This window comes from Anolis sagrei, chromosome X (assembly GCF_037176765.1).
Source record: "Anolis sagrei isolate rAnoSag1 chromosome X, rAnoSag1.mat, whole genome shotgun sequence".
Lineage (NCBI taxonomy): Eukaryota > Metazoa > Chordata > Lepidosauria > Squamata > Dactyloidae > Anolis > Anolis sagrei.
In genome coordinates this window covers 19650167-19675819 of record NC_090034.1, presented here as the reverse complement: position 1 = coordinate 19675819, position 25653 = coordinate 19650167, and the positions used below count along the sequence as shown (strand labels likewise).

Here is a 25653-nt window from a genome sequence, read left to right as displayed (position 1 = left end):
TCCTGGGTTTATAATTCTGACTTGTGAAGGGATAACATTTCACCTATAACTTCTAAAGTTTACTTTTAATATATCTATAAAATGAATAAGAGGGAGGAAAAAGATCCCATGGGCCAAAAGCTGGCTCCTGCTTTACTCGTTTGAGATGGCAATGAGATGAATGGGAGGAGAGTATGCTTCATACCACAGCACCATACCTTGCAACATCCCAAACCTTGTGCTAAGTTACTGAAGTTACTATTTGCCTGTCGTTTGAGAAACAAAGGGATTAACAGGAAAGAAAAACCCAATGTTTAAAACCACAGCCTATATCCAACTATTAATCCCAGGTAGAATAGTTCCACTGGACCAGTCTTGGCAAAGTTTGGCCCTCCAGGTGTTTTGGACTTCAACTCCCACAATTCCTAACAGCCTACTGGCTGTTAGGAATTGTGGGAGTTGAAGTCCAAAACACCTGGAGGGCCAAGGTTTGCCCATGCCTGCACTGGACCAACTGTTAAATAGGTCAACCCTTATGGGAAAACTTTATTTCAATGGGTCTGCTCCAGATAAGAGCACTTGGATTTAGGGCTGTAATTAACTACTTTAGAGATAGTGATGCTTTGGAAGAATTACTTTAATTCCAAGGTAGGAATGGTCCTGTTTCCAGTTATTGCTGGACTGCAAACCCAACAGCCCTTGCCTTCACAGGAATGCTAGCAGTTGCTGTCACAAATTTCCTGAATTATTTTTATAAGTAACTTTCCAAGTGCTGGGTCTAGGATCAAGCGATGCTCCTTCCCCTGCAGTAATCTATATTTCCTTTTCTCTTTCTCCCAAATCCAAGTGTATGGTTGGTATGCGCAGCCAACATGAAAAGGCACGTGGCTATGAGGATATTCGTGTCCAGCAGCCCAAAGAGAACTGCAATGCTAGCAGTGCAAACTTGCTCATCAGGCTAAGCTTTCCCATCTAGGGAGGATTTGGGGGATTGGCAAGTGGAAGCTGACAAAGCAACTGCACAAGTAGCAAAATCAACATTAGAGAGAAAGAGAAACCCGGGTGCCTATTGCTCTCTGTTTCCAACATTTTTCTGGGCCCACTCTATTAACAATGGGTGCGCTTGATAGGCGAGCTGCCCCACTTTGCTTCCTGAAGACAGATTTCTGACCTTTTTTGTTTGCACTTCTAGGGCCAAACTATCAGTGAATAACAACAACAACAACAACAACAACAACAAATAATAATAACAATAACAATAAATGATAGTGATGATGGTAGTGATGTTATTTGTTACCTGCCTGTCCTCCTGACTCAAGGCAGGTTACAATATAGTTAAAATAGACACATAGAATATAATACTATTACAACAAGTAAAAGTAAAGGTTTCCCCTTGACATTAAGTCTAGTTGTGCTCATCTCCATTTAAAAGCTGAAGAGCGGGCGGTGTCCATAGATGCCTCCAAGTCATGTGGCCAGCATGACTGCATGGTAACAGCATTCCATGCAGTCATGCTGGCCACATGACTTGGAGGCGTCTACGGGCAAAAGCAGTACCTACTGATCTACTCACATTTTCATGTTTTTGAATTGCTAGGTTGGCAGAAGTGGGGGCTAACAGCGGGAGCTCACCCCGCTCCCCGGATTCATACTGGTGACCTTTAGGTCAGCCAGTTCAGCATCTCAGCAGTTTAACTGGCTACGCCACCGGGGGCTCCTATTATAACGATAATACATTCATTAAAATACACATAATATAGTAATGGAAGCTTCCACACAGCAGATTCCAAGGGAGCACTGTTTTTCTGGGACTTTGATGAAGGAGGCTTGACACATTGCTTGACACATTTCTCAAAATCTATTGGTATACTCAGCCCTCCACATTTGCTCAGGTTAAGGGTGTACAATCCCTAAAGAAGTGAAGAAAACACACAATGCTATTTTTAAATTGAGCAACATGTTTGCAGATGGCCAATTTTCTCACACCAGAAGGGACTTGCAGTTTCTCAAGTCATTACTGACACGAAAAAACCCTCTAAGAGCCCCCGGTGATGCAGTGGGTTAAGGCGCTGAGCTGCTGAACTTGCTGATTGAAAGGTCACAGGTTCGAATTTGGGGAGTGGCGTAAGCTCCCACTGTTAGCCACAACCTAGCAGTTCTGCCAACCTAGCAGTTCGAAAACATGCAAATGTGAGTAGATCAATAGGTACTGCTCCAGTACCTATTCAGCGGGAAGGTATCTGCACTCTATGTAGCCATCCTGACCATACCTGTTTTTCATCGATGACCGTGGACCAGTTCACTTGAGGCTCAATTTCCTGTGGGGTGAAGTTGTAGATCTGGTCATGCTTCACTCGCAGGTTGTTGACTCTCTCCTTGAGCTGCCGGATGCTGAAGAAAGGAAAGAATGTTAAACTCGGTGTCATTAACCTATTATGATTAACATACCCAAATCATTTTATAACGTTTGCTGAAATTAATTAGCATTAAGATATTAATAACTAGGTTAATGTTAGCATTAATGTGCTGGCTTTGGAGCCTCTGGTGGCACAGTGGGTTAAACCCCTGTGCCGGCAGGACTGAAGACCGACAGGTCGCAGGTTCAAATCCAGGGAGAGGCAGATGAGCTCCCTCTACCAGCTCCAGCTCCTCATGCGGGGACATGAGAGAAGCCTCCTTCAAGGATGATAAAACATCAAATCATCCGGGCATCCCCTGGGCAATGTCCTTGCAGACGGCCAATTCTCTCACACCAGAAGTGACTTGCAGATTCTCAAGTCTCTCCTGACACGACAAAAAAAAAAGTGCTGGCTTTAGCAGGAAAACTTCCACATCCTGTACACATTTGTTGGAAAATCATAAATGTGAAAAAAAACTATGTATTAATCAAATCCTCAATTAATAATATCCACAAAGGAACAGGAATAACAGCAGGCTAATAATAATAATAATAATAATAATAATAATAATAATAACAACAACAACAACAACAACTTTATTTATATTCCGCTCTATCTCCCCAAAGGGACTCAGGGCGGATTCCAAATATAAAAGGCAAACATTCAATGCCCGAATACAACAATAATACATCCATACTAACAAAATTTATACAACCCAACATATAAATACAAAATATAACTTAACAAACTAAAATTAAATAAAAACACAGCCTGTTATAACAGACATAAGACAAAACATCAAACATCAAATGGAAACAATAATTTCCCATTTTGGGGGGGGGGGGGCAAATTGATTAATCATTGCTCAAGATATCTATTGAGCTGGTGAGGTGAGCAGGGCACAGATATGAATGGCAACTATTAATCAGAGGTATAATGGTAGTATGACCAACTACCATTCCTCCTCCTCGTAAGCCATTGAGCAAAAGTATGTCTTCAGCTGTTTTTTGAAAGCGGGGAGGAAGGGGGCCATCTTTAACTCCCTAGGAAGGGAGTTCCAGAGGTGGGGGGCAGCCACAGAGATTATTGTACTTATCTTCTGCTTATGAGATTTATTTGCTATCTTTTATATATCGGAATGCATGTAGAAGTGTGTGTATTGAGGGGAAAAAAGCAGATTTGTATTGATTTTGTTTAAATACAGATGCCAAATTGGTGGAGAGTGGAAACAGCCTAATGCAGCCATGGGTCAACTTTGGCCCTCCAGGTGTTTTGGACTCCAACTCCTAACGACTGTTAGGAATTGTGGGCTTTGAAGCCCAAAACATCTGGAGAGCCAAAGTTTGCCCACGCCTGGCCTAATGAACTCATCACGAGACATAAGATCCGCCTCCCCAGAAGCACAATACACCACCAATTATCCCCGGACTCACTCCTCTGTGATCATGTCTCCCTGGGGGTGTTTCATGTGCCGAGCGATGGCTGCGTCTCCATCCAAGACATAAAGGAGTTTATCCGACTCGATCAGCTTGTCCGCTGTATGGTCCTGGTATTGAGGGGACTGACCGGCCTTGAGCCTGTGGAGGTCCTGGTTTGGGGTCAGGAAAGAAGGAGGAGATTTACAATGGGAGCATGCACAAATATCTACCACAATTTCCTTCTGAAATGGAGAGGGCGAAGGGCACAGAATCCACGCAAAATTTGGGAATACCTCACAATCGTGGAAAAATTATGGATAATTGATGTTGCAATCCCAGGCGGCAGCAGGACTGACAAGAAGCAACTGAAAAAGCTTAGCCAATATGAGGTGATTGGCACACTGGGTGCAGTGCCTAAAGACCTTGGCTTGCACTTAAACACAACTGGCGCTGACAACATTACCATCTGTCAGCTGCAAAAGGTCACCCTACTGGGATCTCCATGGATTATTCACTGATACATCACACAGTCCTAGACATTTGGGAAGTGTCCAGCGTGTGATCAAATACAACAGCCAGCTGTGTACTAATCTTGTTATCTATCAAATAATAATAATCATCATCATTATTCAAAAATACACCACACAGTCCCAAACGCTTGGGAAGTGTTTGAGTTGTGAAACGAAATCCAGCATATGTATCTCGTTTGCTGGGTCATACTGTGTTTTTGTGTCAGAATAATAATAATAATAATAATAATAATAATAATAATAATGTAATGGGGAAGACAAGACTAAGGGAATCCTCCATGGTAAAGATCACATTCAACACCAATCTTTGGGACTATCCAACAGCACAAAATAATCCAGACATAGGAATGTATCAAACACTCTCAAAACCTGAAGGAAACACCACCATTTTGCCCTTTCAAAAATCTCCATTGGCACCACAAACTGGTGAAAACTGGCCTCAGAGAAGTGGTACCTCGTATGGGTGTTTAACAAGAAAATCTGGATAAATACAGGTACAACTGCCACCAAATCCTTAGGCCAGAGCTTTGTGAACATTTCATTTTTAGACATGCATCATTTCAAAACACAGTAATTCAGTTTTACTAGCAAACCTGAAGTTAGCCCGACCCCTTATAAGACATAAGGACACATACATCTAGTGTAATAATGAAATGTATGGGAACAAATCATATATCACGAAAACCTTTCATTTATAGTTTTAAAAATATATGATTTACGGCTCAGTTCACCTGAGAGTCAGAGGTCTCTCATTACATCTGAGCGGCACACCTACACACTGCAGCCAACACACTAATCTGTCGCGACACACAGTTTGGAAAGCTGTGCCTTAGGCTTTTGGCCAGTTTGGCTGAAGCCTGTGAGCAATCCCTTGGGCACCCGTTTTGCTTTCTCTTTGGCGTGCCAGATCCAACTATTTTTGCTTTCCCAGGCATTTTAAATGCCCTGCTAATTGACAGACTGTTTCACCGAGTCAGGCTGTTTACGGATTAATCATTTTTTGCCTCTTTGCTTGTAATTTTATGGTATTAGCATATTGTGTTTGTTGTTCTGTAATTTTATGAACCTGGGAATCCTTGTAGATAAAGGCTTGCTTATCCATTAAGAAATATTTTTGTATGCCATTTCCAGAGTGTCACACAAGTGCTTATGACCTAAATATAGTCACTCATCCCAAATAGAGTTGTTCCATTGAATCAACTGAATCTACACAAGTGATCACTGGTTAATTCAGTGGGTATATACTGATCCAGAGTGCTGCACTAATGCTTTATGTAGAAGAAAAACTAGGACCTAAACCTACTCACCAAACAAAAACAGAGTTGTCCCATTAAATCAATGGATAGTTGATTCAATGGGCAACTAGTGGTTCCTACCAAATTGTGGGTTTACACCAGGCACGGGCAAACTTTCTAACTTGGCTGGCCAGAGTGGGGTGGGTGGGCTGGGAGGGGTTCCCCCCCAAGTCCCCTCCTTGCCCTTTCCTACCCTTCCTCTTCTCTTTCGGAGGCAGTGAAGGGAAGGCGGAAAACGTTTGGATTCCAAAAGAGTGGGCCTTGGTCAGGATGAGATGGTGGATGGGAGAGAAAATGTGTATCCATTAGACCCAGTATTGCTTACTCCTGATATAGAATCCTAGAACCTAGAAGTGGAAGAGACCCCCAAGGGCCATCCAGTCCAGATCCCGGCCAATCAAAGCACTCTGCGGTAGACAGCCTCCGCAGAAAATTCTCCAGAGGAGACTCCACCACACTCTGAGGCAACCTATGCCACTCTCCAGGAAATTCTTCCTAATCTTTTCAGGTTATTTATTTTATTTATTTATTGTGTCATCCGCAACCAGAACATTGTATTACATTTCTAACAGAACAAAACAAACAAACAGATTTTTAAAAAACCACAAATTTTGCAAATTTGGTAGCTGATTAAATGTCCTTTGACCAGTATCTGGTCACTTGGAGTGCCTCTGGTGTTGCTGCAAGAAGGTCCTCCATGGTGCATGTGGCAGGGCTCAGGTTGCATTGCAGCAGGTGGTCTGTGGTTTGCTCTTCTCCGCACTCGCATGCCGTGGATTCCACCCTGTAGCCCCATTTCTTAAGATTGGCTCTGCATCTCGTGGTGCCAGAGCGCAGTCTGTTCAGTGCCTTCCTAGTCGCTCAGTCTTCTGTGTGCCCAGGGGGGAGTCTCTCATCTGGTATCACCCACGGATTGAGGTGCTGGGTTTGAGCCTGCCACTTTTGAACTCTCGCTTGCTGAGGTGTTCCAGCGAGTGTCTCTGCAGATCTAAGAAAACTATTTCTTGATTTAAGTCATTGACGTGCTGGCTGATACCCAAACAAGGGATGAGCTGGAGATGTCTCTGCCACTATTGGCTGCCACTGCCCGGCGGATGTCAGGTGGTGCAATACTGGCTAAGCAGTGTAATTTCTCCAGTGGTGTAGGGCGCAGACACCCTGTGATAATGTGACATGTCTCATTAAGAGCCACATCCACTGTTTTAGTGTGGTGAGATGTGTTCCACACTGGGCATGCGTACTCAGCAGCAGAGTAGCATAGCGCAAGGGCAGATGTCTTCACTGTATCTGGTTGTGATCCCCAAGTTGTGCCAGTCAGCTTTCGTATGATATTGTTTCTAGCACCCACTTTTTGTTTGATGTTCAGGCAGTGCTTCTTGTAGGTCAAAGCATGGTCCAGAGTGACTCCCAGGTATTTGGATGCGCTGCAATGCTCCAGTGGGATTCCTTCCCAGGTAATCCTCAGAGCACGGGATGCTTGTCTGTTCTTAAGGTGAAAGGCACATGTCTGTGTTTTAGATGGATTAGGGATCAGTTGGTTTTCCCTGTAATAGACAGTGAGAGCACCTAGAGCTTCGGAGAGCTTCTGTTCAACCATCTCAAAGCTCCCTGCTTGAGCGGTAATGGCTCAAGCTCAAATGATTCATCTTTTCAGGTGAATCTCTTTCCCTGCCATTTGAAACCATTCTTCCCTTGTGTCCTAGTCTCTGGAGAAGGAGTCCTCAAACTTTTTAAACAGGGCCAGGTCACAGTCCCTCAAACTGTTGGAGGGCCGGATTATAATTTGTAAAAAAAAAAAAGGAATGAATTCCTATGAACACTGCACATACCTTATTTGTAGTGCAAAAAACACTTAAAAGCAATACAATAATTAAAATGAAGAACAATGTTAACAAGTATATAGTATTTCAGTGTGAAGTGTGGGCCTGCTTTTGGCTGATGAAATAGGGTTATTGTTGTTGTCGTTGTTGTGTGCTTTCAAGTTGTTTCAGACTTAGGTTGACCTGAGTGAGGGTTGGGTAAATGACCTTGGAGGGCCGTATCCGGTCCCTGGGCCTTAGTTTGAGGATCCCTGCTCTAGAGCATCAGAAAATCAGTTTTCCCCCTTCCTCCTCAATGGGACACCCTTTTAATTCTTGAAACATTGTTCTCATGTTCCCTCTCTACCTTCTCTTCTCTCATCTAAACATCCCCCAGGAGGAAAAGAGGAAGGAGGGAGGGAGGAAAGAGTGAAGGAAGGAAGGAAAGAAGGAAGGGGAAAGAGAGAGAGTGAAGGAGGGAGGAAAGAGGGAAGGAAGGGACGAAAAGTTGGAAGGGAAGGAAGGAGGGAGGGAGGGAGGGAGGGAAAAAGAGGGAAGGAAGGAAGGGAAGGAGGAAGGAAAGAGAGAAGGAAGGATAGGATGGTGGGAGAGAGGAGAGCCTGATAAAAGAGCCCAAGAAGCTGCATCCAGTCCCCGGGCCTGGGTTTACCCATACCTGGTTTAGACCCATGGTTTCAACCACTTGTGGATGGCAAATCCAACATTTAAAACAGCGCTGGTGTGAATGCACATGTGCTGAAACGTTCAGAGTCACACATTTAATAATATGAACTATTGCCTTCCAATGTTCTTGGTATTTGATGGACTCCTAGAACTGAACCCCTATAGATCTGAGGGGGGCACTATGTTTGAAAAGAGGGCACCTATTGGATTTACATTAGTGTATATTTGGATTTAAATGGTGGTGATGGAAAAGACAAAGTTGAAGTACTTTGGCCACATCATGAGGAGACAGCAAAGCCTGGAGAAGACAATTATGCTGGGGAAAGCGGAAGGTAAAAGGAAGAGGGGCCGACCAAGGGCAAGATGGCTGGATGGCATCCTCGAAGTGACTGGACTGACCTTGAAGGAACTGGGGGTGGTGACGGCCGACAGGGAGCTCTGGGGTGGGCTGGTCCGTGAGGTCACGAAGAGTCGGAGACGACTGAACAAATGAACAACAACAACAACGATGGAAATGCACATGCACTCAAGCATTTGTGCACACATCATCACCATTTAATAATATGAACCATGTCCATCCAATGTTCTTCTAATTTGATGGAGTCCTGGAATTCAACCTCAAGGGATCCGAGAGGACCACTGTATTTAAATAGAGAGCACCAATTGGATTTATGCTAGTAAATGTTTGGTTTTAGGTAGCAAAAGCAGACTTTTTAGGTATGCACAAACTGACTATTTCATTTTTTAAAACATGACCAACTTCTGGGGCACAATTTGGGGGACTCTGGCAACTCACATTTTGCATCTTGCTGTCTGCCTCCACAATGTTCCTCTCCACCTGGTCAGCATTTTTTTGCAGCTTCTCAATCAGTTCTGACAATTCCTTACTGGAGATGCTGCAAAGGCAGAAAAGACCAAGAATTAAAAAACAGGGAAAACAGCAGGGTTTGAAATGCAAGACTGACTCATCTCAAAACCAAGGACGGGAGAAACAACCATATACAAAACGCCATCCTGAATATACGCAAAGTATTTCCCCCCTCTCGGCCTTAGTTGGCAGTGCGGTGGGGTTTTCCTTGCAGAAAGTATGTTTGACAGATTTCACAACAAGTCTGCTTATCATTTACAACATGGTTTTATAACTTCCATATTTGCTGAAGCACATTCAGGACCAGTTATAATCATTTTACTACAGTGGATTATCTCTTACTGGAAATGTTTGGGACCAAAAGTGTTTGGGACGTGAGGATTTTTGGCATCTTGTATTTGCATAGTAAGATATCTTGGAGGTGGGACATTCATTGGATGTTTCCTTTGAACCTTCTAAACAACTCTGAAGGTAATTTTATATAATGTTTTCACCAAACCATCAGAAACCAAAGGTGTCACCATCTCAGCCACCCAGGACAGTTGCGGGTTTTGGAGTAATCTGGATTTCGGAATTCTGGAAAAAGTATGTTCAACTGTATTGAGGGATGAGGTTGTAACCCATAACTTTCCAAGAATTAGTGCAGAAAACATGGAGCCCAGTTGTTGTCTGTTCCTTCTTCTCTTCCTCCTTCTCCTTCTCCTTCTCCTCCTCCTCCTCCTCCTCCTCCTCCTCTTCTTCTTCTTCTTCTTCTCTTTCTCCTCCTCCTCCTCCTCCTCCTCCTCCTCCTTCTCCTTCTCCTTCTCTCGCTACTTCTAACAACTATTTATTTATTTAGTTATTTATTCAGGGCATTGATATCCCATCCTATCTCAACCTCCACAGAGGGACTCAGGGCAGCTAACAACCAGAAGGCACGGCATGGTGCCCACAACAAGAAAAAGCATACATATACATATTATAAAAACAATATAAAAACATTAAAAATAAATTTCCGAATTAAGTCATCATCTTGAAAGCAGTCCATTGAAACTGTAACTTTGCCAGTAAATCAGTCTAGTCCGCACAGGCCTCATCACACAGCCAGGATTTCACTTGTGTCTGGAAGGACAGGAGTGATGGAGCAGATCTGATCTTGTTTGGGGGGGGGGGGAGGATTCCATAACTGAGAGGCCACCACGGTAAAGGCCCTGTCTCTCGTTCCCGCCAAACGCAATTGCAATGGTGGGGGAACCGAGAGAAGGGCCTAAACCGATAATCTTAAGGGCCTAGGTGGTTCGTAGCAAGAGATATGTTATTATTATTATTATTATTATTATTATTATTATCTTTATTTGTACCCCGCTAACATCTGAAGGACTTGGTGTGGCTTACAAAGGCCAAGGCCCTCAATAAAACAACAGCATAACAAATACAACAATAAAACTCATAAAGCAAACCAATAAACATTAAAGCAATAACAGTAAAACATCAAAACAATACATCATGACACATTTAAAACTAGGGCCGGGCCAAATGTAGTGAATAAATTAAAAGTGCTGGACATGACAGGTAAACCGGGCCAGAACTGTTAAGAGCTTTATAGGCTAAAGCCAGCACCTTGAATTGTGCTCGGAAGCTAATAGGCAGCCAGTGGGGCTGGCGTAGCAAGGGCATTGTGCGCTCTCGGTATCCCACTCCCATGAGCAAATTGGCTGCCAAGTGCTGGACTAACTGAAGCTTCTGAACAGTCTTCAGAGGCAATCCTACGTAGAGTGCGTTGAAGTAATCTATTTGGGATGTAACCAGAGCGTGGACTACAATGGCCAAGTCCAACCTCCCAAGATACAGGCCCAGTTAGTGCACAAGTTTTAATTGTGCAAAAGCTCCCCTGGCCACCACTGAGACTGGGGTTCCAGGCTCAGCGATGAGTCCAGGATCACTCCCAAACTGTGAACTTGCGCCTTCAGGGGAAGTGTAACCCCATCAAGCACAGGCTGTAACCCTATGCCCTGTTTGGACTTTCGACTGACCAGGAGGACCTCTGTCTTGTCTGGATTTAGTTTCAATTTGTTTACTCTCATCCAGTCTATTACAGCTGCCAAGTACCAACAACTTAATGTACAAACTGCGCAGATGATCTTTTCCAGAACCATCTTGAGAAACTACAGCTAAACCTCCACTGTCAAATAAATGCAACTTGACACTATTTGAACTGCTACGGCGCAATGCTACAGAATCCCAGGAGCTGTAGTTTTACAAGGGCTTTAGCCTCCTCTGTCAAAGAGTGCTGTTGGCTCACCCAAACTACAACTCCCAGGGGCCCATAGCATTAAGCCATTGCAGTGAAAGTGGTGTCTTATGCATTCATTCTACAGTGTAGACGCCCTGTGGAAAGGAGCACTCGGAAAGTCATTGGGGAAAGCAGCAACCAAACCAATTGGCCAGGTTCAATTGCCCTGATTCTTGGGACAGAGATTGGGATCCACTCAAAGTGTATGTAACTTGGTCTCTACTATGTGTCCAAAGCCACAGTTTGGTTACACAATGGAGTAGAGAATTTCTTTCCTCACCCTGAGGCCACTTTGGATCTGGTTTGGCAACGAGATGGATCTCTGAGTCAAAACCAAGATGAACCCAAGATGGCATCATGCCACCCAAATGGCAGCTGGCGATAATCTTGTCTTCAGGGTCCGAAAGGAGATAGAAGCCCTAGCAAAGGAAACCTGGCGCATGCGCCCAATGGAGGTGTTGGATAGATCTGCCTTGGGTCCAAGAGAAAATGCATATTTCAAAATAGTAACGTCTCATTTGGGCATAATGGCTGCCTCTCCCTGCTCCAAATGCCACCTAGGGATCTCCCCAGGGCTTTGGCATTTGAATGCCAACTCAGGAGAATGCCCAGTGCAGGGCTCTCCAAACTGTGTGTCCCAACACATTTGCACCTTAGAAATGTATATTACTATCTTACAAATTATAGATATTGTGAAACTATAAATGAAAGGTTTTCATGAGATGTGTTGTGTTGTTACAATTTATGTATATGTCTGCAGCTTTTATAAGGGGTTGGTCGAAGCATTCATTTTGCTAGTAAAACTGAATGACTGTGTCACGAAATGATGCCTGTCTCAAAAGAAGGTCGCTGACATTAAATGTTTGAAAAGCATTACTCTATTTGTGCAATCATTTCAATTCCCTCTCCATCACCACTTCTTACCCCACATGATCTTAGCTCATTGTTTCTCAACTGGCGGAGTCTCGAGGGGGTTTTGTAGGGGTTGCCAAAGACCATCAGAAAACACAATTTTCTGATGTTCTTAGGAACCCCTTTGGCAGAAAATACTGAAGATCTCTCTGTCTTTCAGGTGTTGGTGAACTACAACTCCCAGCCAGAGGCGGCCCTAGGTAATTTTCAACGGTAAGCAAACAGTATTTTGGCGCCCCCTCCCCCAACCAATCACTGATATATATTTTGTGTTCGTCATGGGAGTTCTGTGTGCCATATTTGGTTCAATTCCATCATTGGTGGAGTTCAGAATGCTCTTTGATTGTAGGTGAACTATACATCCCAGTAACTACAACTCGCATATGTCAAGGTCTATTTCCCCCCAAGAGCGCCTCAAGAGCACCCCTGGGCAAAATCAACTATACTGCAAATACTTAGTTTGCGTAATGGGTTGAGCTGCCCCTGCTCCAAGCCCCTTCCAACCCGATCAGTATTCAGTATTGGCCATATAGGTAGTGTACTAAGTTTGGTGCAGATCCATTGTGGGCTGGGTTCAGAATGCTCTTTGATTGTCGGTTGACTATACATCCCTGCAATTACAACTCCAAAATGTCAAGGTCTATTTTCCCCTAACTCCACCAGTGTTCACATCTGGGCATATTGAGTATTCGTGCCAAGTTTGGTCCAGATCCATCATTGTTTGAGTCCACAGTGCTCTCTGGATGTAGGTGAACTACAACTCCAAAATTCAAGGTCAATGCCCACCAAACCCTTCCAGTATTTTCTATTCGTTGTGGCAGTTCTCTGTGTTAAGACTGGTTCAAATTCATTGTTGGTGGAGTTCAGAATGCTCTTTGATTGTAGGTGAACTATAAATCCCAGCAACCACAACTCCCATATGACAAAATCAATCCCCCCAACCCCACTAGTATTCAAATTTGGGAGTGTTGGGTATTTGTGCCAAATTTGGTCCAGTGAATGAAAATACATCCTGCATATCAGATATTTACATTACAATTAATAAAAGTAGCAAAATTACGGTTATGAAGTAGCAACTAAAATAATGTTATGGTTGGGGGTCACCACAATATGATGAACTGTATTAAGGGGTCGCAGCATTAGGAAGGCTGAGAACCACTGTCTTAACTAAACTATATGTATATTTGATTTCTTAGCTGTCTTCAAGACCAAGGCTCCCTCTAATGTGGCACACAAGGAATAATAATTCAATTTATTGCCAAGAGAGGACTATTTTGTTAGATACGTATAAATGAAACCATGGGTACTAGTGCTGCAAGTACAGTGTATCCCAGCCTGTATTATGTCTTACCTACCTCCTCCTATGGATTGAGGTGAGGAACAAAAGCAAATTAAATATAAAAGTTTTTTAAAAGCATATAAAAATGGATACATATTAAAAACAAATCATCATTGTTTTTATATATGTACACTATACATTAAAGCCCTAATAGTGTGCTTCATAGAGCTCAAAAAGTGGACTGAACTCCACAAAAACTCACACCCAAATTATACCCTTTAGCCATAAAGGTACCAAAGAAGTGTCCAATGTAAGCTCCTTCTTTGGAGGCCTATAAACAGATGTGATCTCTCAGGGATGCTTTAAATGTGCTTCTCCTGCCTGGCAGAAGGGGGTTGGTCTGGATGGCCTTTGGGGTCTCTTCCAACTCTATGGCTCTAAGTAGCAAGACGTAAACACAAAAGGAACATATTTTTGAATGTGCTTTGAATGCAATTTTCCTGCTTCTTGGCAGGGGGTTGGACTGGAGGTCTCTTCCAACTCTAAGATTCTATATTCCCCACCTGTGGAGCACCTAGTTCAATGGCTGCTTGCCCATTTGGGTTTATTTAGTTTCAGGTTACATGCTATCACTACCATGCTTTGCACATCAGTCACAAATGGACAGCACTGTAGAAAGAATAATGTCCACCCAGAGTGCTTTTCAGAGCTTGCCAATGGTTTCTAATCCGCAGACGTCCACAAAACAAAACCTTCTGTAGTGAATTTGCTGAACAGTGGCATGTGCAAAAATTGCTTTACATAAATGGAACAGCAGCAAAACGTTACCCACGTAAAGATGCCTTCTTCTAGGATATACCAACAAGCATTCCTTGAACTGCCTAGCTCAATGCAATGGAATCCTGGGATTTGTAGTTTGGTGAGGCACCAGCACTCTTTAGCAGAGAAGGTTGGAGAGAGTGCAAATCTACATCTCCATGATCCCATAACCTTGACAAATGATGTTGAAAGCAGTTTCAAACTGGATTCAGCCCACAGCAGTGGTTCCCAACCAGTGGTCCACAAGAATGAAAATATGATCCGCAGCCTCACCATTACTACACCTTTGCCTCAAAACCATTTGTGAATGAGAGCAACTGGTCTTGCGAAACCCTCTTATAATCCCGAGGCAACGAGGATGTCAGGAGAGGAGAGGCTGACTACCCACAAAATATTACTACTACCACATCAGCTCTAGATTATTAAATATGGTTTTCTGTGGGCAAGCAGATGGTGACTACTGGATGGCATATGTTCTATATCAGATACTAGAGCTGATGTGGTCTATCCAATGCAATTTTCTGAATCAGCACCCCAAATAACCAAACTGAATCTAAAGTTGACCAAAAACTGATTTGCAACCCTTTTGGTACTGATATTAGAGAGTGGTCCCTGGTCAAAATGGTCCCTAGTCAATTGGTCCCTGATCAAAAAAAGGTTGGGAACTACTGGTCAACAGTGGACCCTGTCCCTTTATTTTAGCACTTCTTACAAAGATCCTTTTTAAAGGGATGATATTATTATTATTATTAGTAGTAGTAGTAGTAGTAGTAGTAGTAGTAGTATTTCTTACCCACCTCTACTCATGGCCCGAGGTGAGTTACAGCATAGCTAAAAACACATAATCATCATAAAAATTATAGTGCAACGGTTAAACCACTGAATTGTTGAATCTGCTGACCTAAAGGTTGACAATTCAAAGATGCCGGTCGGGGTGAGCTCCCATTGTTAGCCCTAGCTCCTGCTAACCTAGCAGTTCGAAAACTTGCAAATGTGAGTAAATCAAAAGGTACCGCTTTGGCGGGAAGGTAAAAAAAGGCATCCATGCAGCCATGCTGGCAAACATGACCAGTAGGTGTCTACGGACAACAGGTTCCTTGGCTTGGAAATTGAGAAAGAGCACCTCCCCATGATCAGAGTCGAGCACCGCCTCCAGAAATCGGACATGAAAGGGGAAGCCTTTACTTTTATTCTGTGTATTTGTATGTCACTGTTATTCCATTGTATTAAAGGCATTGAATGCTTGCCTATCTGTGTATGTTGAAACCCACTCTGAGTCCCCTCGGAAAGATTGATCAGAATATAAATAAATTATTATTATTATTATTATTATTATTATTATTAAAATGTATTTCTCTCTCTCTCTCTCTCTCTATATATATATATATATATATAAATACACAGGACAAAGATTAAAATATAGGGAACACAAGATGCAAGTTTAAAATTCATGATGATTAGAGAAATAGTTTCCCCAAGTTCTCCTCTGAACCAACCCCTTCTTGCTTTTCTGGTTTTTGAAACTGCCTCTCTGCTCTTTGTCCTCCAGTGCTGCAACCCCTTAATTCAGAAATAAAACTCATTAATGCCCATAGAGCTGACGTTGGGGGTTAATGGGTTGAAAAGTGCAGCGAAAGCCAATCATCTGCTGGACGTTCACTTGAAAGCCATTCTCTTTGTTTTGGAGATGAGTCCTATAATACCGGCCGCATATTTGGAAGAGGTGTCAACAACGATACGTTTGGGATTATGAGTTAGGCTCACAGAATGGAGAGGCCAGGAATCTGAATACCCTGTTAAATGGGAGGAACAACTCTTCTTTTAAAAAACATACACACACAACAATAATAATGCACTTGTATTGAAAAGCTCATACTCCTGAGTTAGACCCTGGGCGTCTCCACTTTGCACCTGCAAAATGACATTTTCAAACTGGTTTACCTTTCACGGTTCACAAGGACTGAATCACTGCAGTGAGCAATCCTCTTGCAAAGAATTTAAGGAAGACAAATGCAAGAAACTGCCATATCTCCAGCTTTTGAAAGGTGCAAGAATAATTAAATGTTTTTTTTAAAAAAAATCATGGGTTTTGTTTTTCCAGCATCTGTAATGCAGTTAGTTTAATGTCTATCTCTTTTGTTTCACATTCATTTCCTTACTGGTACCATTCACACGTGGGATAAATAGCACAGGACAGACTTGGGATTAAACACGTTCTTTTATTTACAAGTAGCTTGGGTATCCGGCATTGCCCGGGTTACTTGAAAAAGTCAATTTTCAATTTTACAAAATGCATAAGGTTGTGGGTAAACTACAACTCACATCATGCAAGGTCAACCTCCTGAAACTCCATCAGTACTTTCTTATGTTGGGCAAGTTTGCTCTAGATGCAGCATCGGCGGGGTTCAGTGTGCTCTCTGGCTGCAGGGTAAACTACAACTCCCACTATGGGGAATCAATCCCCTCAAACCCCTCCAGTAGGTTCAGTTAGTCATGGCAGTTCTGTGTGCCAAGCTTGGTTCATCATTAATGGAGATCACAGTTTCTCTAGTTGTGGGTGAACTACAACTAGCAGACAGGAAGGCCAGTTCCCCCAAACCCCTCCAGTAATCATTTTTTGGCATATCAGGTATGTGTGCCAAGTTTGGTCCAAATCCATCAGTATTTGGGTTCAAGTACTCTCTGCATGCAGGTGAACTACAACTCCCCTAAATCAAGGTGAATTTTCCACAGAGACCTCCAGTATTTTTTGCTGGTCATGGGGGCTCTGTGTGCCAAGTGTGTTCAAATTCCATCTTTGGTGGAGTTCTGAGTGCTCATTGATTTCAGGTGAACTATAAATCCCCGTACCTACAACTCCAAAATGTTCAGGCCAGTTCCCCTCCCAAAACCACCAGTATTCAAATTTAGGTATATCATGTGTGCATGCCAAGTTTGGTCCAGATCCATGTTTGGGTTCACAGTGCTCTCTGGATGTAGGTGAACTACAACTCCATCCAAAGACCTCCAGTATTTTTGTTGGGGTTCTGTGTGCCAAGTTAGTTCTAGGTCCATTGTTGGTTTGGTTCAGAGTGCTCCTAAATTGCAGGTGAACACTACATCCCAGTACCTACAACTCCTATAAATCATGGTGAATTCTCCCCAAACCTCTCTAGTATGTTCAGTTGCTGATCAATGCTGCTCTGTTTGCTGTGTGTGCCATAGAAAAGAATAGGAAAGGGTTAAGGAAAAGGCAGTGGGCAGGGTCATGCAAATTACACACCAATGGAGAGAGTAAAAACACTGGGATGTCTGTGGTAGAGGAAACACATACAATCTAGGATGATATTGTCACCTTATGAGGGTATTCCCTTGGGTGGTGTGCAGTAATGTGTTTGTGGAGGACATTGGCAGACCTCTTGTACATGTTTTTCATGGTGCTCACTATAACCTGCAATGTCATTGCAATGTTGTTTTAAATTGCTTTTAAATTTTGTTAGATTTTAGCTATTCTTGTAAGCCGCTCTGAGCCCCAGGGGAGTGGCGGCATATAAGTTTAAATAATAAATAAATAAATAAATAAATAAATAAATAAATAAATAAATTGGAGGGAAGGTCTTTGGTGTCTCCTGAGTGATGGGAGCTATAGCTGTTTGTGGAGGCAGAAACCTGTCTGTTTCAGTGGACACCTCAGTCACATATACACATACATATTATCACTTTTATTATGTGTATAGATAGATAGATTATAATTTTCACTTGAGACATTGTTAGACCTGGCTAAAGAAGAAACAATCATTTTGGCAACTTGGTAACATCCCCATTGGCTGCATTTTGCCCTTTAGAAGGAAACTGGTTTGTATGTTTTGCTCAGTAAAGCAAGTAATAGTTGCGGGAGATGAAGATGAAGAACACTTTTCACTCTGGATTGAGATCCAAAGAGGCAATGTAATTGACAATAAACATAGTTATTGCCAAAACAACTGCCATGATTCCATAGCATAGGGAGTTGTTGTTCTCCTTCATCCAGAGAGCACCGATGGATCTGGACCAAGCTTGGCACACAAACCTGATATGCCCAAATTTGATTACTGGAGGGGTTTCAGGAAAACTGACCTTCCTTCCTGGGAGTTGTAGTTCACCCACAACCAGAGAAATTGTGACCTTCACCAATGACGGACGTGGACCAAACCTGGCACACAGAACCCCCACGACTAACTCAGCCTGCAGGAAGGATTTGAGGGGATTGACTCACTGTAGTGGGAATTGAAGTTTACCCTACAGCCAGAGACCACACTGAACCCCACTGATGATGCATCTAATCTAGAGCAAACGTGCCCAACATAACAAACTTCAAGTACTGATCGGGTTTCTTGGGGTTAACCTGGCATGATGTGAGTTGTAGTTCACCCACAATCTTATGCAGTTCGTAATTTTTTTAAAAAAAACTGACTTTTTCAAATAACCTGGGCAATGCTGGATCCACAAGCTTGTGTATGTGTGTGTGTGAGAGAGAGAGCCCCAGCAGTGAATGAGAGTGTCATCTAAACTGAGCAAAAGCAAGCTGCTAATCAAAGGCAGGCATTGCATAAGGCCATAAATGAAGCGCTCCGATGGTGCCAGCACCCCCTTGGCAGGCTTTCTCCTCATTAGGAGAAATGTAGGCTGGGCTCTCCTTTGAGGGGGGCCAAGGGACCTGTTTATTTTCTTGGAAGGACACCATAGGCCTTGGTTGTTGATGCCAATGAGAGGGCGGAGCCGCAGCTGGATCCCACGTCAAAGAGCGCCGGAGGCAATGCTAGGCTATTGCTCATCCGGTCCCACTAGAAACGACTTAGCAAGACTAATTGCATTGGAGTACGCTTTGCAATCTTTGCTATGGGGTTTTGCTTTTTCTCTCCACCCATCCCTTGCCATTCTCAAAAAAACTACAGGCGAGGTTGGTAAGCAGAAAAGAGAACCAAGAGTGCATCCACACTGTAAACTGAATGCTGTTTGACACCGCTTGACCTGCTATAGTTTTTTTTTCAGGTTTAAAATTACATATATTGGTTTTGTTGTGAGCCTCAATGGGTCTCGAAGGAGGAGGATCAGAAGGTGGAATATTGTAAGAGCAACTAGAAATGACATTTATCCAGCATAGATGCCAGTTAATGGAGAGTCTACTGCATTCGCATGCGTGACAGAAAAACGACAACATGTGTGAATAATAATGCGAATTAGAGGAGCTTTTTTGGAGATGTGCCACTTAAGATGAACACAATGCACAAATGCAGAACCAATGCAAATGCTGAATCAATGTGAATTTTTTTTGTGTGTGTGAGGAGCAACTTGAGAAACTGCAAGTCGCTTCTGGTGTGAGAGAATTTGCTGTCTGCAAGGAGGTTGCCCTGGATGTTTTGATGTTTTACCATCCTTGTGGGAGGCTTCTCTCATGTCCCTGCATGAGGAGTTGGAGCTGACAGAGGGAGCTATTCCACTCTATCCCCGGTTTCGAACCTCCGACCTGTGGGTCATCAGTCCTGCCAGCACAAGGGTTTAACCCATTGTGCCACCAGGCCCCCCTGTGCATTGAGAAAATGTAAGATAAATAGGATTTTTTTTTCAGATGAGAACAGGCCCTGTTTCACAGAAAGGAAAAAGGAGAAAGATGAAGAGGAGATCTTTGAGCTGGCCAACTCCCAGAAATGTCAGCAATGAAAATCTGCCCAAGATTGTACCACAAAGACGGGGGATATCCCACACCCACTTGTTCCTGTTTGCAAGAGGAAAGGAGGTCAGAAAGAAAACACAAAGAGTCCGGACAGGTATGTCTTCCCACCTGTCCCCACGTATGCATGGCACGCAAAGAGCAAGGAGGAATCCGGAGTTGTACACTCAGGCACATTCCAAACATAGTACATCCTTCCACCGCAGGCCTTCGCCCACCTGTTGTTGGTTGTTTCAGATGCAATTGTGCCCAACTATTGAACATGTTGATGTGTTCTAAATGTCATCAGGTTCTGAGTCTAGTTTGCACATTAAAAACAACATGGCCTCACTCCAGGTTATGTTCTGGAAAATGAAAAGGGTGTTCCACGCCATAGTATTAATGCTTTTTGATACCACTTTAGCTGACATGGCTCAATGCTATGTCGTTGAGTGGAGAAGGATAAAGACCTTGCAAAACTATCACATTGACTCGCAACAGTTCAAGCGGTGTCAATCTGCATTAATTCCCCAATGCAGATGCGCCCCAGGCTGCAACACTCCCTTCCATGGGAGGTCCGTTTGGCCTCCTCCCGGCTCTCTTTCCGCCTGGCAGGCGAAGATGTCTTTATTCAGGCAGACCTTCGAATTTCAATGATGGGCGTCTGTGAAGCTATGTGTTATAATTTTAATCTTTGACCACTAATTATGTTCTAAATATCTTTCCAGGCGGAGCATCCCATATGCAGCGATCTGAAATTGGCAATAATGTGAAATTGGGTGGCTTGGAGAGTGGAACCTTTGTTTTCTGAAGGTCCCATGTACACAAACCTTTGTTCATGTATTAGCAATAATAATAATAATAATAATAATAATAATAATAATAATAATAACAATAATATAGACTGACAGAGTTTTGGAGCACAATACTCCTGACCTCACGATCGTATTTAAAAACCAAGTATGGATTGTCAGGGTTGCAATCCCAGGCAACAGCAGGATTGAAGAGAAACAATTGTGGAAATGCTGACATGATACGAGGATTTAAAGATTGAACTGCAAAGACTCTGAGACAAGCCAGTCAAGGTGGTCTCAGTGGTGAACGGCACACTGGGTGAAGTGATTGAGACCTTGGCCTGCACTTAAACACAATCGGTGCTGACAAAATTACCATCTGTCAGCTGCAAAAGGTCACCCTACTTATTTATGATAAAATGAGAGACTCCCCCCTGGGCACACAGAAGACTGGGCGACTTGGAAGGCGCTGAACAGACTGCGCTCTGGCACCACGAGATGCAGAGCCAATCTTAAGAAATGGGGCTACAAAGTTGAATCCACGACATGCGAGTGTGGAGAAGAGCAAACCACTGACCACCTGCTGCAATGCAACCTGAGCCCAGCCACATGCACAATGGAGGACCTTCTTGCGGCAACACCAGAGGCACTCCAAGTGGCCAGATACTGGTCAAAGGACATTTAATCAGCTACCAAGTTTGCAAAATTTGTGTGTGTGTGTGTGTGTGTGTATCTGTTTGTTTGTTCTGTTCTGTTCTGTTAGAAATGTAATACAATGTTCTGGTTGCGGATGACACGATAAATAAATAAATAAATTATTATTATTATTATTATTATTATTATTATTATTAAAATTATTATTTAAATGTGGAATATTTCTGGTTCCAAGCATTTCAAATAAGGGACTCTCAACCTGATATTTGTTACAACCATGAGGAATATTGGTTCTTTAGTTCTTTAAAACTACGGTAAACTAGTATTTTACCTTAATCGTTCTTAAATTATTGAGGGCCTGAAAACCCGAAAGTGACCCGATCCTGTCTGCTCTTGGAAGCTAAGCAGGGTCAGCCCTGATTAGAACCTGGATGGGGGATCGGTAATGAATCCCAAGCTGCGTTTCATAGGAAGGAATTGGGAAAACCTCCTTTGAGTTTTCCTCACTGGAGAAATTAATGGCAACTTTGAAGGCACAGACATATCCCAGAATGAATCCCTTCTCAGACAGCACACAAAATATAAATACAATGAAAACAAATGCATTCAATGAACAAACTGCCACTTTGCTATCTCTAAATGGTTAATTCATTTGTTTAAACAGAAATCCTACTAAAGAAGTCCCAAATGAAACAATGAAATTCAGAGAGAGTTCATCCAAACTTTAACCAGCCCTTTGTGGCTATTATTAATCATCTTCATAAGCCATTGTTCAGCAAGTCCTGTGGTTCCTATATTAAGCTCATCCTTCAGGAAGTGCTTTGTCCCTAAAACAAGATCAGTCAGTGCAGATAACACATTTTTATTGGGAATGCATCTACACTGTAGAATTAATGCAGTTTGGAACCACTTTTGCAAGGTTTGTTGTCTTCTCTGCCAAAGAGGGCTGGTGCCTCACCAAACATACAGTTCCTAGGATTCCTTAGAATTGGGCCATAAAGTGGTGTCAAACTGCATTATTTCTACAGTATAGATGTACCCCTAGCATCACTTATCTGAAAAGCCTCTTTCTCCAGCCCTCTATTATGTCAATCCTTCTTTATACAGAGAAGCAGATCTCTGATATATCCTGGAAGAGAAATGGGCACCAAAGCTCATCATTCCTCACTTATTAACCCAAGATGCAAAAGGATTGGGAAGTCGATAAAAAGCCTGTGTTTGCATAGTCAAATGTAATCCAAATATATGCAAATTTTTACCAAGAAAAAAGGGAGAGGAAAATAAAAACAAAACATACAAACGATTCAAAGGAAATACTGTACCATAGACATACGCCATGCACACCTTTCCTTTCTCATACTATAATTACCCAAATTTGGCAAGTACAGTGCTACCAAGGAACATGAAAGCCCAACATGATTTAATGGTATGAGTGTTGGTCTATGGCAGTAGTTCTCAACCTGTGGGTCCCCAGGTGTTTTGGCCAACAACTCCCAGAAATCCCAGCCAATTTACCAGCTGTTAGGATTTCTGGGTCTATGGCTCTGGAGAACAACACTCGAATTCTCAACCAGATGTAGGTGATCTCGAGCAAGCTGTGCTCTCTCAGCCTCAAAGAGAGGTAAAGACAAACATCATTGTGATATATAATGCCAAGGAAATCCTATGATAAGTTTGCCTTAAGGTTATTATAAGTTGGAAATAACTAGGAGACACATAACAACAACAGCAGCAACAACATGACAAAAGCTGTAAGGGCCACAAAGTCCTAGAAAATGTCTCTAGTACAGTAATTCTATAATTAAGGTCTGACTTTGTATCTTTCTTTAGCTGATAAATTATTATTATTATTATTACGATTATTTTGCTGACACAAAAACACAGTATGTCACAGCAAATGAGATATATATGTGAATTATTATTATTATTATTATTATTGTTGTTGTTGTTGTTATTATTTGAAACACAACAAGATGAGTCCTCAGCAGACAATATCACTCTGCTGGCTGTTGTACTGGATCACACGTCAGACATTTCCCAAGTGTCTAGGACTGTGTGATGTATCGGCGAATAATGCGTGCAGATCCCAGTAAGGTGGCCTTCTGCAGATGGCAGGTAATTTTGTCAGCGCCGATTTTGTCAGCGCCAGAGTCTTTGCTATTATTATTATTATTATTATTATTATCATCATCATCATCATTATTATCATTGAAGCTTACTACGGTTTAATGGGTATAATCTACCACCATGGGTGCATCTACATTGTAGAATTAAATGCAGTTTGGCACCACTTATTTATTTATCGTGTGAGGGGCAACCAGACCACTGTATTACATTTCTAACAGAACAAAACAAACAAACAGACAAAACACAAAGTTTGCAAGCTTGGTAGTAGATTAAATGTCCTTTGACCAGTGTCTGGCCACTTGGAGTGCCTCTGGTGTTGCTGCAAGGAGGTCCTCCATTGTGCATGTGGCAGGGCTCAGGTTGCATTGCAGCAGGTGGTCAGTGGTTTGCTCCTCTCCACACTCGCATGTCATGGATTCCACTTTGTAGCACCATTTGTTAAGGTTGGCTCTGCATCTCGTGGTGCCAGAGCGCAGTCTGTTCAGCGCCTTCCAAGTCGCCCAGTCTTCTGTGTACCCAGGGGGGAGTCTCTCATTTGGTATCGGCCACTGGTTGAGGTTCTGGGTTTGAGCCTGCCACTTTTGGACTCTCGCTTGCTGAGGTGTTTCAGCACGTGTCTCTGTAGATCCTAGAAAACTATGTCTTGATTTAAGTTGTTGGCGTGTTGGCTGATATCCAAACAAGGGATGAGCTGGAGATGTCACTGCCTTGGTTCTTTCACTATTGGCTGCTACTTCCCGGCGGATGTCAGGTGGTGCAATACCAGCTAGGCAGTGTAATTTCTCCAGTGGTGTAGGGCACAGACACCCCATGATAATGCGGCATGTCTCATGGCACCACTTGAACTGCCATGGCTCAATACTATGGAATCCTGGGAGTTGTAGTTTTATATCTTCTCTAGCAAAGAGCACCAATGCCTCACCAAACTACAGATTCCAGGATTCCAAACATTGGAGCTATGGAAGATAAACTAGTGTCAAACTGCATTAATTTTATAGTATAGACATACCCCTGACTCTCCCTGGCTTGGGGTCTTGTTCTGAATTTGAAACAAGGTTTGCCTGTGAGTTAACCTCCCCGCTTCCCAAACATTCCCCATACACTGTAATTAGGAAGGAAAAAGCCCTCCTATTATGGCCACAATGGTATTTATTCTCGAGGTTGAGGGTATAGGGATGGAAATGCCTTTTTGATCTCTATATTGTGGGAGAACAAGTCTTGCAGTACTTTTTAAAAAATGCTTTCTTGTGTAATGCTTGCATACTTTCTTGTGGATTATTTTGTGTGTGCAAACATCCCTTTGGTACGTGCATATGTTGAATTAATCAAAGGATGAATCAATGTGGGCAGCGGGGGCTTTGAACTTATCAACTCAGTCCTTCTGACTGCATCTCTCTCTTCTGTGTTACAGGGGAAGATGCAAGTAGCATATAGGGTGCATCTACACTGCAGAATGAATGCACTTTGACGCCACTTTAACTGCCATGGAATAATAGGAATTGCATTTTGGTAAGGCACCGGCACTCTTTGTCTAAAGAAACTTCTAAAACTACCCCTTCCATAGCATTAAGACACAGCAGTTCAAGTTCAAACTGCATTCATTCTGCAGTGAAGATGAATGCAAGGTCACATGCAAGTTCTTGTCTCCCCAGTGTTTCTCAGCACCCCATTTCTGACTCACTGGGATGCCATTCATTTGTAGGGGGTGTGGAGAAATTAATGTGATGCCAATCGTAAAGAACTACAAGTGTGGTGCAATAGTTGCACTACAGGATGTGGATCAGGAATCCCAGGTTGCAAACTCTGTACAGCTGTGAAAAGCAAACAGGGGCCAACTAGCTAAGGATGCTAGATCTCCGTCAACAATGTCTTTCCTTTTCCATCCACATGCATCTCTTTTAAGGGAGAAAAAGTGGTATAACAATAATAATAATCTATACACATAATAAAAGTACAAATATGTATGTGTGTGTGATTGGGGTGTCCACGTACACAGGCAAGCTCCTGCCTCCACAACCAGCTATAGCTTCCCACTACTCAGGAGACACTGAAGGCCCTCCCTCCAGTGACATTGCAGGCTATAGAGAGTGCCGTAAACATGTCCAAGAGCCCTGCCAATGTACTTCACAAACACCATATTGCCCACCACCCAAGTG

At 42.8% G+C, this 25653-nt stretch overlaps 1 protein-coding gene across 1 annotated transcript in view; it reads right to left on the bottom strand.

Moving 5' to 3' along the window:
* PPL (periplakin) overlaps positions 1 to 25653 on the bottom strand; it is a 62737-nt gene that overhangs the window by 21455 nt on the left and 15629 nt on the right. The window contains exons 2-4 of the mRNA XM_060786567.2: positions 8901 to 9000; positions 3812 to 3966; positions 2250 to 2370 (exon numbers count right to left, since the gene is read on the bottom strand). Of these exons, the coding sequence (XP_060642550.2) occupies positions 2250 to 2370; positions 3812 to 3966; positions 8901 to 9000 (376 nt within the window). The remainder of the gene's footprint in view (positions 1 to 2249; positions 2371 to 3811; positions 3967 to 8900; positions 9001 to 25653) is intronic.